Raw genomic sequence first — 19,651 nt, 5'->3', positions numbered from 1 at the left:
TTGCTTTTTTAAACATTAAAATCCTCCAATCCGTTCAGAAGTTATGATGTTTTAAAGATTCGCATGAAATTCCAGGGAAGCATTTCTTGGCCTCACATTAGATTTTCGGTAAGGAATTTTTTTCTCGAAAATGCGTTGAAATTCTGGGGTATGTGTAATGACCAAAAATGATTGCAATCAACCCTGCAACCGAAAATAATTTTTTTTAGAACGATTTGAAAAATGTTTTTTCCATTGAAAAATTTCAGCACCTATCCGAATTTTTTTCTCAAAAGTGGGTAGGCATTCGGAGGTATGTGTATTCACCAAAAATAATTGCAATTAACCCCTACAACCAAAAATAATTTTTTCAGAATGATTTGAAATTTTTTAATTTAATTTTTTAATAACTTTTTAACGAAGCCTCAATCAACAAATTGATATTCTTGATTTTCGTCTTATTTTGGCCTCTAGAATCTCCCATTAAAATTTTTCCCAGAGGTGACCGAACATCCTGTATAGATTATTTGAATAACAATTAAAATAAATATTAACAATCGATGTAAACCCAAATTAGGTTTAAACAAAGAATCAAACAATTGCAGAGAAACAGAAGTAAGTGGACACTACCAATAACTACTAATTAATATTTAACATTGCCATCTTTTGCTATAATTACGGCCTGTAGTCGTCGTGGCATACTATTTACAAGATTTTCTATATAATCTTTGCCAATAGTGCCGAATGCAGATTTTAAATTATTAAAAAATTCCATTTTACCTGTTCGCTTGTTCAAAGGAATTTTTGTATCCAATACACACCACACATTCTCTATCGGATTCAAGTCAGGACTTTGTGCTGGCCATTCGAGTGATTTAATATCTGAATCATTAAAAACTTTCATACTCTTTTCGACAACATGCTTTGAATCATTGTCCCGTTGAAAACTAAATTCTCCTTTCAAATTCATTTTTATTGTTGCCATTTCGAAGTTTTCGTTGATTATGCTAATATACTTATCAGCATTATACCATGAATTGGTACCAAGGTTCCAATCCCATGACATGAAAAAGAACCCCACACCATTAATGAACCACTTCCAAATTTAACCACTGGTGTGATAAATAATTTTTTGTATGGTTCATTTTTCTTTCTCCAGACATTTTAATTTTTCTTTAATTATTACATTTTAAATTTTGATTCATCACAGCACACTATCTTTTTCCAGAACGATATCGGCATATTAACATACTTTACCCTACAAGATTTTAGTCCCACTTCGTGTAACCTTTGTTTTATTGTTTTCGTCGACACATCTAATCCTGCTGCATTTAAAATCCGCAGTGAGGAAATCGTTGACTCTCGTCGAGATTCTCGAGCAATTCGACGGTCTTCGTGCGTGGTAGTACAATGTTTTCGTCCAGAGCGTCTTCAATGCTCTATAGTATTATGTACTAAATATTTTTTCCACTGCACTCTTTCATACTTTATACTTCTGGGCCATAACACGATAACATAATTTATTACGACAGTCCGAAAGAATTAAATTACGAATTTGATATGAAATTTCTACTGTTTTTGGCATTTTTATATTGTTCAACGCTTAATGTTATTTGTATGAAACCTGAACAAGTACTGAAAAATTTGTTCGATGGTACTGTGTGTAAACACGACCTTCGTATAGTGTTTGTCTACATTTCTTTTCTTGCAATAATACAACTGACAATGAGTATCCACTTACTTCTGTCTCTCTGAATATGGTTAATTTTTTTTTTAAACTTAATTTCGGTTTATACCGATTATTAATGTTTATTTTAAATGTTATTTAGATAATCTATACAGGGTGTTTGGCCACCCCTGGGGAAAATTTTAATGGGAGATTCTAGAGGCCAAAATAAGACGAAAATCAGAAATATAAATTTCTTGACTGAGGCTTCATTAAAAAGTTATTAAAAAATTAAATTAAAAAATTTCAAATCATTCTGAAAAAATTATTTTTGGTTGCGAGGATCAATTACAGTCACTTTTTGGCGAACACATATATCCCTGAAATCTTTGAAATTGCTTAATTTTTTTTTAAACTTATTTTCGGTTTACACTAATGCTTAATATTTATTTTAAATATTATTTAAATAATCTATATACTATAAAGATAAATATTAAATAAAGCTTAAACTTGTAATTAAGCTATAGTAATTAAATTTCATTGATATTCATTTTCATTCATCTGTCCACTTACTTTTGTCCTTAACTGTGCTTGCGGAGAAAAAATGAAAAGATAAATTGAACGAGTTCATATTATTAAATATCAAATTTTGATATTCCGGTTTCAGCAAGTTTATTTTACACCTCACGGTTTATGTATATTTCCATATTTTAGTAACCCAAATCTACAGTATTACGTTCAACATAAACGAAGTAACGATTTACATAAATATAATTTAAACTTAATACTCGAAACGTTTAAACGGAATTGAAGCTTTTTTACTTCATTCGTGTGTGAATAAATTGCATCGGTTTGAAGCAGAATTCTTTCACAAAATTTTAGTAACTGTGGAATTATGCATTTGAACAGGAACGAAGGGTCGAATATATTACTGGTTGGTTGTGAAGACTAATAAATGGATTAAGAAATATATGTATATATGTATAACCATATTTGTAATTAAGTAATTAACTCGAATATAAATTACAAAAATTGCCAACTGTAGCACGTATCAACTTGCTTCGGTCTCCCCTACTCGTGTTAATTTTCCTTTCCATTTTCCGCCTCTGAAAATGTTTGCACTCATTCTACATCGGTCTCTTTACATTATATTATTCGAAGATTCGTACGTCATATTTTGATACTGTATAAACACATTTCCATATTTGGAAAATTAATTTTACATTTTTCATGCATCATTGTTATCAATATATCCTTCATAAATATCAGTATCAAATTATATAAATATATAAATATGAATCATTTTCTTTCAACTAGCATATAATTTAGGTAATATTGTTTACACCTATAGACCTGTGCTTTACTTACGAAATAGACGAAAAGTTCCACCACATTCGTGTTATTTTGACGGTTTTCTACGTACGAAACGTCGTCTATTTTTCTGACCTGTCATCTTACGTGAGAGTTTTGCAAAGAACATATTTCCATTTGTTGCAAAAACAGTTCACGTATCGCTCGACGTATCACGAGTAAACGTGTTTGTAAATTTGCTTGAAAAATGCACAACGCTATGGAAACTCAACCGGCGCTCTCCTCAAACGAATTGCGACAAGAAACGAAACTCGAATTCACTATTGCGCGTCGAAGAGCGACAAACCAAACAAGAAAGCAGAGACGCCTTTTCGTGCTTGGATGGCGAAGAGCTTTCTTCTTTGTTGATGGTGCAAATAAAGTGCTTCGAGTACGAATCTCCGACAAATATACGCAGACTAGGACATTATTTATGATACAGCGAGGAAACGATTATATTTACACGTGTATGTTGGATACGGTACAGCATAACTTTTCCATGAGCCGACATTTTGTAATAAAAACAGACCTGAAGTACGTTTGAAAATTTAATATTTAAAATTAAAATATTATTATCGTATTGATTATCGCGGGGATGATTCAAAACTAGTCGAAAATTTGAATACAAAGAAGTGTCTAATACTGAAAATTAATCGTTTATTTGATACTTTTTATTCATCTACAGAGTTTAAAATAAAATGGCAGCTTACAACTATCTAATACAGGGTGTTCGGCCACCCCTGGGAAAAATTTTGATGGGGTATTCTAAAGGCCAAAATAAGATGAAAATCAAAAATACCAATTTGTTGATGAAGGCTTCGTTAAACAGTTATTAACGTTTAAAGTTCTGACCGTACTGAATTTTTTTCTCGAAAATGCGCAAGATTTCGGAGGTATGTCTATTCACCAAAAATGATTGTAATTGACCCCCGTAACCGAAAATAATTTTTTCAGAATTAATTAAAAATTTTTTTTTCGTCGAAAAATTTAGGCACCTACTCCTTGTCGATTTTTCTTAAAAATTCCTTTTTCATTTTTAGTACTTTTGTTTGACGCCCTACAGAAAAGTTGTCTAATACTTTTATGTAGGCATCCATGAGCTCTACTTCAGAAAAAAGTTTCATTGAAATATATTCACAATTGTAGGAGTTATGGCTGTTTGAAAATTAGACCATTTTTATGGCGTTTTTCTCATTTTGCGGGGTCGAGGACCAACTTTTCGAATATTTTTGCGATTTGTACATATTCTCCACCAAAATACGCGTAGTTTGCTTTTTTAAACATTAAAATCGTCCAATCCGTTCAGAAGTTATGATGTTTTAAAGATACGCATGAAATTTCAGTGAAACATATCAACGCTATGGTCAGACATGAAATATTCGGTAATGAATTTTTTCCTCGAAACTGTGTAGGATTTCGGGGGTATGTCTGTTGACCAAAAATGCTTGAAATTTACCCTTACAACTAAAAATAATTTTTCCAAGACGATTCGAAAGTCTTTTTTTTCACCCAAAACTTTCAGCACTTACTCGAATTTTTTTCTCGAAAGTGGATAGGATTTCGGAAGTATGTGTGTTCATCGAAAATGATTGTAATTGACCCCCGCAACCGGAAATAATTTTTCCAGAACGATTTGAAATTTTTGAATTTAATTGTTAATAACTTTTTAACGAAGCCTCCATCAACATATTGGTATTCTTGATTTTCGTCTTATTTTGGCCTGTAGAATCCTCTATCAAAATTTTTCCCAAGGGTGGCCGAACACCCTGCATATGACGCTAGAACATTCTTTAAAGCACCAAGATCGGAAGTAAATTTGAAAATTTTTGATATTTAAAATTAAAATATTATTATCGTATTGGTTATCGCGGGGATGATTCAAAACTAGTCGAAAATTTGAATACAAAGGAGTGTCTAATACTGAAAATTAATCGTTTATTTGGTACGTTTTATTCGTCTACAGAGTTTAAAATAAAATGATGGCTTACAACTATTTAATATATGGTGCTAAAACATTCTTTAAAGCATCAAAACCGTGAAAAAATTTCATTCCTCCGTGAAAGATTTTACATCTGCACTGGTTCAGACAAGTTCGCAGCAATGTTCTTTATACTTGCCCAGGATTATCACCTCTTCGCAGAAATAGGATTTAACTCTCATCGCATTAAACTGGGAAGGAAATAAAACTCCGGTTTTATTAAAGAGAAATTTATTCCGAATTAAGTGAACTGAAACTCCCTCGCAAAGTAAATAATCTGACACTCGTTTCAACTCCGCTCTTAATCTATATAAATAAAGTACATTTATCGAGAAACGAGTAATAACTTTCGAAACCTGCGAACAGGCCATTCATCTTCATCAGCGTGGAGTAATTAATAAATCCTGGCGTTATGGGTCAAAATTTATCGTATAGGCGGAAATAGTTAAAGAAAAAACGATTCTTTATCAGAAAAATAAATTAAAAATGAAGAATAACATTTTTTTATAGAATGTCCAAATTCGAAAAAATCGATTTTAAATATTCGTAAATTATTATTTCCATTTGTATTGGTGCTTATTATAATCTATTCTAATTATTGTTATCTAACTAGAGGATCGTAAAATTGATGGAACAAGTGGAAAAATTGAGACATGGTCAGACATTTATATTAAGTCGTGTTCCACTCCGTACTTTTTTATATGAAACAATGTTTATTAACAGGAACTTTCTATACACGTGTCTGCCATAAATTATAATGTATTTTAATTACTGTTATCTAGCTAGAGGATCCCAAAGTTGATGAAACAAGTAGAAAAATGGAGCAATGGTCAGACATGTTTATTAAATCGTGTTCCACTGCATACTTTCTCGCATGATTTCCTTCGTGGAGGGAAAATTGTAAACGCGGATCGATCGACAAACCACAAAGCGATGGAAAACAAGAAACAAGCAGGGCCTTGAACGGTACGATTATTTTAACGCGAAAAATTCTCTCGGCCTTAATCCCCCAAACTCCAACAAATTTCGAGGGTTCCAACTTCAATTAGGTTTAGAGCAGTAAAAACACGCGACGGCGAGGCTGGGGTGGTGCCTGCCTTGCTGCTGCTTCCGCAGGAAGTAATTTCGACTCTTTAATGAAATTTTAAAATTTCCCGCCGACTACGGATAATGTACAAACTGTTTCGCTTCACAATCTCGTTGTTTAATTTCTGCAAATTTCAGCTGCCTTGCTGGACTTATTAATACCAATAGCTCGCTTTTCCTTTTTCGAATCAAGATATTCAATTCGTGCTCTTTAATATACTTTGAATTTAATATCCTTGAACGCTGCATGGACTCCTGCGGATTCACGGTGAAATTAAAATATTATATTTAATACTTAAACGATTTACTTTAATAGCTTCAGCTTCTGTACAATTGTGCCAACGAGTCGTGAATTTCGAATATTTAAAACGAATTTTTCCTTCAGATATTCTGTCGCGACGAATTATGCTTCCACTGCATAAATTGGCGCGAAAATTAGCTATCAACGAAGAAAGTTACACGTTCGATCGCTGCTTCGAATATTTCATGCATGTGATATAAGATGATTATGACTCTAGCACCAAAAATAATTAGGCAAGTTTCTGTAAATGGTTCGCTACTAAATTACTAAGGAACTTGAACGACACGAACGCTACGAAGTCATCAAAGTTATCCACCCACTTATGAGTATGTTAATTATCACATAAAATTAGAGATTAACTTCGCGATTATGAGAAATTATGTAGAGACGGCACCTGTTAGGTAAACTTACGAAGTATCAATAATAATATAAAACTGTTATGACATACATCTGAGTTATATTCGTACGAATTCCTGGGCACTTTGTCAAAAACAATTTTGCAAAACAAGTAATAGATGGCTTGGATTTCAAAAGAATTTCAGGTGTTTTGTAATTGAAAGAGGTTAAATGGTTATATTTGTCGAAATATGCGGAATTGAGAAAACATCCCTCAATTGTTGTCATTCACAATGCTAATATGTTTGCTTGTACATTTTTCTGCATCCAAAACTCGTGAACTTAATTGAAAGTCATCGTTCATATAATGACAAGTACTTGCTAGAAAATTGTTGTTATCCATGTGTCAAAAGTGACATATACTTTATCGATACTTTGTAGTTCTTTGAAAACTTGTTGCTCGTATGTTTCACACTTTTTTTAAATTCTTCAGCGTTGTCTAGCTTCGAAGACTGATATTTAAAATGCAAAGAATTAAATAAATTTCTGAAACCTTCGTCTTCTGTATTCTATCGTTTTCTAAAATTTCAGGAATATTACAAGATCATAGATTCCTTGTTAACGTTATGCAATTATAAATAATTCATTATATAATAATAGCAGCCTGGAGTTTCCTTTTTAGAAGTATGGTAATGGTCTCGTACCCAAGATCGTTTCGGCGTTTTCATTTAATTTTTATAATGTATTCAATTTTGAAAACAAAATAATTTAGATAACGCTTGGAAGCACACAACTGGAATGGTAACCGTGTTGTGTTCGACGTTGGATAAATTTTATTCATGGCTAACGAATACAAATTTTAGATACACTCGTTAATTAGCTTTCGGTTGCTCTAAATATTGCTGATTAATCCGTTAGACACAAATAAAATTTTCTCAACTCTGATAACATTATCTACAGTTCTGTAAACTACTTTCATCGATTGTCTTTTCGTGCTCGCCACGATAGTTGTACTTCTAAATATTTTAAAACTATAGGTATGGAGATAGTCAAATCATTTTTAAGGGAAATATTCATAGACAGTAGCATCGAAGTAGCATCTTTTTTTAAATTCCCAAACTCCAAACTTTTTAACAGGTACTATCGATGGCTAGGAATACGTAGAATATTCTAGCGACAAAAGTAAAAACTGAAATCATTTTTAAAAGGAGTATTGATACGAAGCAACACTGTCAAAGTAACGCGCCAAAAATATAACTTTTTTTCAAAATTTCCAAGTGACAGCAAAAACTTTTTATTGCGTTTCGTCGATAGCTAGAGATATCTAGAATATTCTAACAACGATATTGAAGAGAAATCTAATCACTTTTAGTAAAAATACTGATGGACAGTTGACCTGTCGAAACACTTAATTTTTTAAAAAATTTTCCTCTGCGAGACATAATTCTGGCGTAGATTTCACATAAACTTTCGCAGTAAAAGTATTTATAAATGAAATTTGTCGAAAATTAAAGTGAAAAACTATTTTATCGCGTATAAATTTTAAATACATAGTACTTTTAGTAAAAATAGTGATGGACAGTTGACCCTTCGAGGCACGTAATTTTTTTTTTAATTTTCCAGTGCGACACATAATTCTGGAGTAGATTTCACATAAACTTTCGCAGTAAAAGTATTTATAAATGAAATTTGTTGAAAATTACAGTGAAGAACTATTTTATCGCGTATAAATTTTAAATACATAGTTCTAACTAAATTTTCCATGCATAAGTCCGGGAAAGCCGCGTGTAATAGGTAGTTAATAATAGGTTTGCCACGTTTTAGTACGTAGCGGGCATTCTTGCGTAATTTAGTTTTAATAACAGACTTCTTGTTACAAGGCAATAATGCTAAATAACGCCTCGTACCGAACGTACGGGTGAAATTTCACACGATTCGATCCTCATTACCGTCCCGCCATCGAACACACTTCGAACGCGATTTCTTTCACGACGATTTTAACTTGGATAATTACTTCCAGAAACTAATCGAATTTGTATCGACAGGGCACGATACAACGCCGCTGGAACTTTCAACGAGCCGCGGAGGAGCAAGTTACGAACACGTTAATTTCGCCGGGGGCATCGCGTCGATTATCGGAGGCGCAGCCCTTTGTGCGGATAAACTGGCGCTCGTTTTCATTTTCCTCTTGCTTTCCTCGTTTTTCTCTCGTTTCTCCTGTCCCGCGTATTTTCATTTCCGGCGGTATGTCGTTGACCAGCCGCGTAAAAGATAATGCATCGATTCCATTTCGGTGTGGCTGCGTACGCGAACATATACACAGACGCGGGGGCGTAAAACAATGCGTGCTTTTATTCGTCGAAACATAATTCCGATCGCGGTGGACCGGTTCTATCCGTGAAACTATAACTCGCACATTTGCGGTGTCGGGGCCGCGCAAGGAGTACCAAGCTAAGAGGGTTAGGGAATCGAAAGGGGGCGAATTCCAAGAGGGATGTTCCGCCTCCGGAGGAAAGAGAGAAAGAAAAGGGGAATAAAAAAGAATAGGCGGATAAAAAGTATTGGCGGAGGTAGGAAAAAGGGGGCCAAGAACCGCTTAACAAACTGCTGAACTCACACCCCGCGGGATTTTATTTCTGCTTAAATGGAGTTGCCGAGATACGCGTCGGATACGGATTCTCACCGAATCTCTGGCTCCGGAGTTTATTTGCACCGTTTGTTAGTCCCTCTCTATCTTCGCTTTCGTTCGTTCTATCCACCCTTTGTGAAATTTCTTTTGGAAACTGATGGATCCGGACCGTTCAAGGTTACAGCTTGCAACCTACGTATCGGGGCAAACGTACCAACCCAGTTCGACCGTTTCACCCCCAAATCGACGCGCTCATATTTCTTACTTTCTTCATTACCATTCCTTTCTAATTTAATTGATCGCCATTTCCTCTGTTATAGTTTTTAGATTATTCTGTTCTTTGTGAACAATTTTTTTCTTTTAATTTTCATCGCCCACTAATAGCAGAATGATTTAAACTGATTACCGTGGGCCATTTGGTTTTCTTTAAGAAAGGAAGGTGGTAGAAATAGAAGAAGAAATAGAGGCCATGCTGCCAGCGAAAAATTTTATTAGGGTATGATCCTATACCTCCTAAAGAATACGAAATACACAATTATTTATCTGCGAAACGATGGGAAAATTATTACTCAATTAATGTATTGCGATATTTTCTTGTTCTAATGAAGATCCATCATCAAAATAGTTATTTAGAAATTCAGCAGGCAAATTTGTCATGGTTTCGTGTCGAGTATATTCAAAAAAACCATAATATTACTGTTGCGTGAGAGCAGTATAATAATACTTTTATTTTTATGTAATAATTAGACTGCGGATGTTTATGTCAATAAAATATGTCAAATATGTATCATTAGTAGGCCAAAATATACAGGAAATAAAATATGATTAATTATTATATAATTATTTAAATAATTATATTATTTAATCATAATAATAATCAATTGTAATTTAAATTAGAATATGTTAGGAGTATTTTTTCAATATTGTCAAAAGATAGTTGATGACGTTTATCGTTTAAAGTCAATTTATAAGCTGAGAACGAACTCTCAACATTACAAGATGTTCTTTAACAATCTGATCTCATAAAATTCGTTTCCATAAAACCTATCTGTCAAGAATATTTCAAAATTACTGATTAATACTATTTTTAGCATCTATGAACTATTAATGATTCACTATAGGTAAACACGAGATGTATGAATAGCTATGTTGTCATTTTTGCCACGACTATATGATATACAACGTATAGAAACGTAGAATTAGTAGCCTGAAATAGATGATCGAAAGCCCATATAAGCATTAATTTTATGAAAAGAAATGCAATAAACATATGTAGCATACGAAGTATGTTTCGATATATGTTTTTGTAAATAATATGCAAAACATATGCCACATGCAAAGTATGCAAAATAAAAAATACATTTTTAAGGACCTCTAGTGATGAAACAAATTTCTATTCAAGTTTTACTCTTTTATCTATTTCCTAGAATCGTGTGCATTTGCATAAATAACCGCAGTATAGTAATAATATATACACAAAATATTTAACAGCGTTTGAATGACGTATATTGTTGTATATATTTTAGAGGCCAAAATAAAACGAAAATCAAGAATATCAATTTCTTGACTGAGGCATCATTAACACTAAACCTACCGCGAACGGTCAAATGACCGTTTTTAAAATTTTGTTTAGAATTTCTAACACATAATATTACTCTAACGCCATTTAACTTTACGACATTTCTTATAGTATACATACAATAAATTTTACAATATTCACTTCTATTCTTATTGTTTGTTTCCTGAGAAAAATATGTAGTCCGTCTTGGCTATCACGACCGGTCATCTGACCGGTTGAATGATTTATATTTTTTTGTGAAAAACTGGACAAAATTTGGTACCAAATTGTGGCTAACTTCCGATGTTAATAGGAAATATACAGGGTGTCCCGTAAATAGTGTAGGAGCCGGAAATGTGGGGTAGCTGAGACGATTCTGAACAACAATTTCCTTTGTAAAAATGTCGGATGGAGCTTCGTTTTTGAATTATTAACGAAAAACACTGACGAATCACGGCGCGTGCCTGCCGCGCGCTCAGGGCCGTCCGAACTAAGAGAGCCACCGTGTCGGGTAGGTAGCAAGATGTGCATCGGAGATACGTCGAGGAACGAATACAAATAATTAAAAATACTACCACTGCAACTGTTACCTCTGCGGATTGGATAAATCAGTCAGATAAATCGAATTTATTAATTATTTGTATTCGCTGTTTCCAAGAAAGAAGAAATAAAATGTGGGAAGATGCTCTCGGAATTTTTAGGAAATTAATTCTTCGCACCTGAGTGACGCTTCTCGCCAGAGTGTGTTAAAATTAAAATAAGAATTATTTTCAGAAAATTAAAATAAATACGGTAAGAACCATTTATAATCGTTTGTTATTAAAAACTGTACTGGAAAAGCAGACTGGATTTGTGCGAACCGAAACATTTTTCGCATGCAAGGGGTTAATAGAGAATTAATTGAAATTCGCCTTACCCATTTACTTGCAAGTTGCAATAGGGCCAGTTAGTGCACCCCTGTCGATCATGGAAAGGTCGAAGACCCCAATAAAAATCAGCTGATGGGACGGCCCGGTCACTGCACTCGCTTCTTACCCCGAAAACACTTTACAGTACGGTCACTAGCACTTTTCACTTTTACATTTTCGGGGTAAGAAGCGGGTGCAGTGACCGGGCCGTCCCATCAGCTGATTTTTATTGGGGTCTTCGACCTTTCCATGATCGACAGGGGTGCACTAACTGGCCCTATTGCAACTTGCAAGTAAATGGGTAAGGCGAATTTCAATTAATTCTCTATTAACCCCTTGCATGCGAAAAATGTTTCGGTTCGCACAAATCCAGTCTGCTTTTCCAGTACAGTTTTTAATAACAAACGATTATAAATGGTTCTTACCGTATTTATTTTAATTTTCTGAAAATAATTCTTATTTTAATTTTAACACACTCTGGCGAGAAGCGTCACTCAGGTGCGAAGAATTAATTTCCTAAAAATTCCGAGAGCATCTTCCCACATTTTATTTCTTCTTTCTTGGAAACAGCGAATACAAATAATTAATAAATTCGATTTATCTGACTGATTTATCCAATCTGCAGAGGTAACAGTTGCAGTGGTAGTATTTTTAATTATTTGTATTCGTTCCTCGACGTATCTCCGATGCACATCTTGCTACCTACCCGACACGGTGGCTCTCTTAGTTCGGACGGCCCTGAGCGCGCGGCAGGCACGCGCCGTGATTCGTCAGTGTTTTTCGTTAATAATTCAAAAACGAAGCTCCATCCGACATTTTTGCAAAGGAAATTGTTGTTCAGAATCGTCTCAGCTACCCCACATTTCCGGCTCCTACACTATTTACGGGACACCCTGTATATACAGCAAAGACAACAGGATAGAATCTACAGTATTTACTGTTTTAGAAAAGTCTAACAACGCGTATTAAAAATAGTTAAACTTTAGACGCGTGCAGTTCGGAAGCTACTTGTGTTTTATCAATAACTGTGCTATTGTTAGAAGCGGTAAAGCTTCCCCTTTAAAATGGCTTTTGGTTTCTGTCGATTCGACTTTCCGTTTTCGAGATATTGTAATTTATGTAAAAGGTAATTTTTAAAATTCCGCTGTCTCGCGCTTCCCGTCTCAGAAAAGGCTATTAACGCGTATTAAAAATAGTAAAAGTTTAGACACGTGCAATTCCGAAACTATTAATGTTTTATTAATTATTAAGGCATTGTTAGGAGCGGCAAAACCTCCCCTTTAAAATGGTTTTTGGTTTTTGACGATCCGACTTTCCGTTTCAGAGATATCGTAATTTATGTAAATGGTAATTTTTTAAACTCTACTATCTCTATCTTCGTCTAGCGGAGTCGAATCTCTTTGTCTTACGTGCGTGGTGCTGACCTACCTCGCGTACGTGACTGTCGTGACCCAGTTTCGGCGTAGTATTTCCAAGAATTTACTACGCACTGTTTACTATCTACGCGCGCGCGAAATGAATGAACTCGCGAGCGCAACTACGAAACGTAAACAAACCCTATCTTCAAAACTAGCCACCGCATCGACTTGAAACTAAAATCGCTATATCTCCGGAACTAATAAAGCTATCGACTCGTACAAACGCTCATTTTAAAGGGCATTTCATCCCCTATCCGATGACCATATCAACTATTATTATATATGTTGTCTTCTATGTTTATTTTAACATTTACTTTGATTCTAGATATCTAGAGAAGTTTCAGTAATTCCTACTGATGGTACGACTAGTGTACAATAAAACTAGACCATAAATTTAAATACAGGATGTCTGCGTAATTACTAGCCAGCACATTTTCTTAAATAGTTATTCTCTCTAGAACTAACTACGATATCGACTTGGAACAAATTTCGTTTGCAAGGAGGTTTTATCTTCTATCCGATGAAAATTAAAAAATCTTTTAACATAAAAAAGAAGGATATCTTAAGAATAAACATCAAAACACAACTTTGTATACATATAATGCAAAAATTAGAAGTACGTTGCCTCATAAAAGTGAAAAAGGAAGACTGGTCATTTGACCGGTCAGGTTAGAAATGGGTATACATGAAGTGCCGGTAGGTTTAGTGTTAAACAGTTATTAAAAAATTAAATTAAAAAATTTCAAATCATACTACAAAAATTATATTTAGTTGCAGGGGTCAATTACAAGCATTTTTTTGTCAAAAGACATACCCCTGAAATCCTAACCATTTTCGAGAAAAAAATTCCTTACCGAAAATCTAACGTGAGGCCAGAAATGCTTCCCTGAAATTTCATGCGAATCTTTAAAATGTCATAACTTCTGAACGGATTGGACGATTTTAATGTTTAAAAAGGCAAACAACGCGTATTTTAGTGAAGAATATGTAGAAATTGCAAAAATATTCGAGAAGTTGATCCTTGACCCCGCAAAATGAGAAAAACCCCGTAAAAATGGTCCAATTTTCAAACGACCATAACTCCTACAATAGTGAATATATTTCAATGAAATTTTTTTCTGAATCAGAGCTTATGGGTACCTACAAGAAAAGTATTAGACAAAATTTCCGTAGGACGTAAAACGAATTTATGATAAATGAAAAACAAACTGTTAAGAAAAATCGGTGGGGGGTATAGTTGCTGAAATTTTTTGGCGAAATTAAAAAGTTTCAAATTATTCTGGAAAAATTATTTTCGATTGCGGGGGTCAATTACAATAATTTTTGGTCATTAGACATACCCTCGAAATCCTACTCACTTTCTAGAAAAAATTATTAATATCGTTAATAATAAAACGTTAATATCGAAAATTATTTTATGGCCATTAATTTACAATAAGTACTTGAATTGTAAACCATTTTCTTCTAAGCACAATCCAGACGCTAAAGTCAAGATCATTCGAAGGATAGGCTATACCAGGTCATTGAATTCATCTTGACACGAGTCACAATAAAATAAAAAACTGATGATGACCTTGACTTTTTATACTACAAAAATTTTCTTTAGTATTTTTTGTATCTAAATTTCTAGCTAACCAGGAACTGATTAACTCTTGTTTGAAACATTTTCTCATCAGATTATTGGAAATACCTGAAAAATCACGGCGACATTTATGTCCACACCGTGTATATCAAAATATGTATATTTTTAAATATTTTAAAATCAAATAATATTACCTTTTATTCAAAAATTTAAACATTGCTCCTTATTACGAATTACGACTTATTACGATTCTTACACTTACGTAACCATAATTTTGTAATTTCTTTAATATACTTGACACTAAATTGTGAAGAATTTACCTTCTATTATTTAAAGCGATTATTTTACTGACAAAGTCGCAGTAAAGTTTAGTGAATATTATATTTCCCATCGCTTCCTGGATAAATAATTGTGTATTTCATATTTTTTAAGAAGTATGGGAATCATGCCTTAATAATTTCGTTGACAGCATAGTCCAAAATCGGCCTATTTCTATCACCTTCCTTTCAGTTTCACATTCTTATAAAATAAAATAAAATTACGCGTGTCGTAAACGACAAGGGACAATATTTAATTTAAATTTGTACCCCGAGCCATTTACAAATTAGAATCGAAACCTCTTATTCCCTAAAATTGTTTCGAAAATATCCAAAGTAGATTGCCAACGTTCGACTAGGTATTTGTAGGTAGCAGCTGTTCGCGAAGAAATTAACTCTCTGATTTATCGAATGCAGTACTTCGGTGAAACGCCGAGAAGAATCCTATTGCATGCTGTTGATTAGGAACTGGTTCACGCGACGCTAAAAAGAGGTAGAACGCGCGAGGTACGCGATGAGAAATGTTCGTTTTGCTCAAGAACGGACTATTTATTCAAAGTAGCCGGCGCGTATAATACGACGCATGTAATTGCGGGACGGTTGCAACGACGCGCGGAAATTGGGGTACTCGAGCGTGGAAAGTGAGCGTCCTACCTTGTATTGTCCAAGATTTTCCACGATGCAGGTGAAAATGGCTTCGCGACCCACCGAGACCGTCTGGTTCTTCAACGGTTCGCCAAACCTGGGTAAATCTGCAACACGAAAGGCCCTCGACTTAAGCAGCCAGTCACGGTGAACGCTTTACATAACCAAGGTATACATACTTGCTCGCTCGCTTACTTACTTACTTACTTACTTACTTACTTACTTACTTACTTACGGCTACTTATACTTATAACACACCTACAAGAGCGCTAAAGTTTGCAAAGTACTCGTGAAACTCGGCGGTGAATGGAGCGAGTTAACGTAAGCAGGTCAAGCAGAGACTAAGCCTAACCTCTTTATATTTCCCGACAGAATCCTTATCCTACGGATTTCAGGAAGCGTAGTTCGATCATCGTAGAAGGCGCAGGCCGCTTCATCGCATATTCCGCGGGTATAAAAGGGAAGAATGTGAAGTTTTAATCGTTTGTGCAGGTCATTTCGTACCACTCAACCTCGGTGATGGTCAGAGCACAGGCTTGTTTAAGTGTGTCCACGTATTAAAATTTCGAAAAAAAAAATTTTCAAATTTTATTTTCAACAAATTATATTACAAATGAATTTGTTAGAGTTGGTCAAACATACCAAACACGACCTAAGTTTTATTTCCAAATCTTTCGTACCTACTCTCTCCAACTAAAAGCTCGATAATAGATACGGTATTGCTTTGCATTGCTTCATATTTCAGGAATGGTTTATCGGAAGAAAATTGGTACAGTAGTGTTTGGATTATCCGATATCCGGTTATCCGAATAATTATAATAGAAAGTGGACAAATTCGGCAAAATTAAAAAATTTCAAATCATTCTGGAAAAATTATTTTTAGTTGTAGGAAACAATTACAATCATTTTTGGTGAATAGATATATCCTCGAAATCCTACGCACTTTCGAGAAAAAAATTCATTACTAAAAATATAATGACTGACCATGAATATCCTATTGAAATTTTTCGACGAAAAAAAATTTCAAATCTTTCTAAAAAAAATATTTTTAGTTGCAGAGGTCAAATATAATCATTTTTGATGAATAGTCATACCTCCGAATCTTATGCACTTTCGAGTAAAAAATTCATTACTGAAAATAGAACGTCTGACCATACATTGACATGTTTTCCTGAAATTTCATGTGTATGTTTAAAACATTATAACTCCTGAATGAATTGGACGATTTTAATGTTTAAACAAACAAACTACGCGTATTTTGGTGGAGAATATGTACAAATCGCAAAAATATTCGAATAGTTGGTCCTTGACCCCGCAAAATGAGAAAAACCCCATAAAAATGGTCCAATTTTCAAACAGACATAACTCCTACAATAGTAAATATATTTCAATGAAATTTTTTCCTGAAGCAGAGCTCATGGGTACCTACAAAAAAGTATTAGACAACTTTTCTATAGGGTGTCAAAGAAATTTATTAAAAATGAAAAACTAATTTTTAAGATAAATCAACAGGGGGTAGCTACTGAAATTTTTCGGCGAAATTGAAAAGTTTCAAATCATTCTGGAAAAATTATTGTCGATTGCGGGGGTCAATTGCAATCATTTTTGGTGAATACACATACCTCCGAAATCCTACGCATTTTCGAGAAAAAAAAATCAGAAAGATGGACAAATTTTTCGGCGAATTTAAAAAATTTCAAATCATTCTGGAAAAATTATTTTTAATTGTAGGAGTCAATTACAAGCATTTTTGGTGAATAGACATATCCCCAAAATCCTACACACTTTTGAGAGAAAAATTCTTTATCACTAATATAATGTGGGGCTAGAGATCTGTGATTATATTCCTCGTTTTTATCACTTCATATGTAGATATAGTCCAATTACCCGGTGTAGAATTTTAGTGTGAGATTTTAGAGGCCAAAATAAGACGAAAATCAAGAATATCAATTTGTTGATTGAGGCTTCGTTAAAAAATTATTAACGTTTAAAGTTTCGCCTTTAGTAGTGGTTCTCACTCAGCATGAGAAACTCTACTTACTGACGTATCAACAACCTTACAGTTTTCTGAGTGAGAACCATTAGCAGCTGTTCGCAGATTGCCGTTCTACAGGCGGGACTTTAAACGTTAATAACTTTTTAACAAAGCTGTAATCAACAAGTTGTTATTCTTGATTTTCGTCTTATTTTGTCCTCTAGAATCTCCCATTAAAATTTCTCCCAGGGATGGCCAAACACCCTGTGTATGGAACATAATAGTTTAATCGAAATCGGTTTGACAGAGTTTGAACTGACCCAACATTTAGTTACCTGATGTAAGTCGCCTAAATCGAAATCACAATTACAGAGTGAAAATTTTATTTACATGGATGAACGCTATCGAACGAAAAAAAAGTTAGAAATCTTGTCAATGTTTCAAGGAGCCTGAGAACCCAAATGATCATCTTGGAATAGCGTAAGGAAACAGTGGAACTAAATTCGTGGAGTATCGGATGCATTCGTGAATCGTGATGCGTAACGACACTCCTGTTAAGCTGGTAAACGGCAATTAGACGTTAATCGTGTTCTAAGGAAATATTGATCCACGTACGGAGCTAAGACACAATCCGAGATGCGAGCTAACGTCTATAAACATTAATTTCCCGAATCCTCTACAGCTGACGGTGGTTTAACGCGTTTACTATGCACATTGCTCGCAACGATATCCATTTTTCAATATCATCAGCATTAATTGAACAAGATGACGGCTTCGTACTCGAAAAGAACCGAGGAAGTTGCGCTCATTAATGAGCTTCCAGCGGAACGCCGGAAAGAATTAAGTCGCACGTAATACAACCTCTTTTTTTATTTAGGCGAAGTATTTTCATTATTGAAATCCTTCAGGAAATTAACGGGACGAACACCGTAGAGGCGACGGGGCTGAATAAATATACACAACGGAAAATCCTTCTTACTAATTCCTTTCACCAAGCTCTACAAAGCGAAAACTGCTTATAAAGCGCAGCAACTTTTAAAAGGACATTGACGAGCTGGCCAGTTACAACTTCAAAAAAGACAGCTACGTTGCGGCAGAACTTTTGAGTTTTATTGTATATACTTATTATCTTTAAACGTTTTGAGCTTCTAATTTTCGTTCCTTAAAAAATTTTAATAGAATACTTGTAACCAATTTGTATACTGACACAACCATACGTAGATTTCATTAAATAAGTATGTCAACGTTGCCCTTTGAAAAAGCTCGATTACGCGTTTCAAAAGACAAGTTGCCTTTACGTATTTCCATATATTTCTGACGATTGTCAGTATCTCGTCTAAAAGGCATTAGGATTTTTCGATAAAGGAGTCATATCGTCCAATTTAACGAAGAATCTCATTACTCACGATTTGATTGAATGGATGAAATTTAATTTTCTACATTGAACGTATAACGTATGGTCGTGGAAATAAGCGTTAGCAGCATCGATCTCGATATCGGTCAAACAACACTTGCTTGCTTTTCAAAACGCCGGAAACGCGGGTAATTGACGTTCATGATTAATAATAACAAATTGAGGTGACAATCCAACAGCGAAAAATAAATATTATCCGGATCGATAAATCATTTTAAATTTAATTGATTCGGACGTACGGAGTTTCTAAATTGAGAAATAAAAGCAAACATTTTGTTGGTAAAGGTGGAAATGCAATTTAGAATATACGCGAATGCCGTAAACAAATTTTTGGTGGAATTTCCTGGCCATTTTGTTCATTCCTGAAATGCAAATCCATAAAGTAACGTTTCGGTCGCTCGTAACCCATTATTGCAATAATTACGACAAAGTTTTCACGCGTTTATATATACAACTGCAATTGAGATTTGGTTCGTAATACGAGCGTGCTTTCTATGCTGTGCCTGGGA

The 19,651-nt window shown here is 34.3% G+C and overlaps 1 protein-coding gene across 1 annotated transcript in view; it reads right to left on the bottom strand.

The window, feature by feature from the left end:
• Window positions 1–19,651, bottom strand: part of LOC143342152 (lachesin) — a 248,704-nt gene that overhangs the window by 113,493 nt on the left and 115,560 nt on the right. The window contains exon 2 of the mRNA XM_076765734.1: window positions 15,763–15,860. Coding sequence (XP_076621849.1) covers window positions 15,763–15,860 — 98 coding nt within the window. The remainder of the gene's footprint in view (window positions 1–15,762; window positions 15,861–19,651) is intronic.

The sequence above is a fragment of the Colletes latitarsis genome, chromosome 5 (assembly GCF_051014445.1).
Source record: "Colletes latitarsis isolate SP2378_abdomen chromosome 5, iyColLati1, whole genome shotgun sequence".
NCBI classification, from domain to species: Eukaryota; Metazoa; Arthropoda; class Insecta; order Hymenoptera; family Colletidae; genus Colletes; species Colletes latitarsis.
Note: the sequence above shows the minus strand (reverse complement) of the source record. Positions and strands in the feature narration are given on the sequence as shown.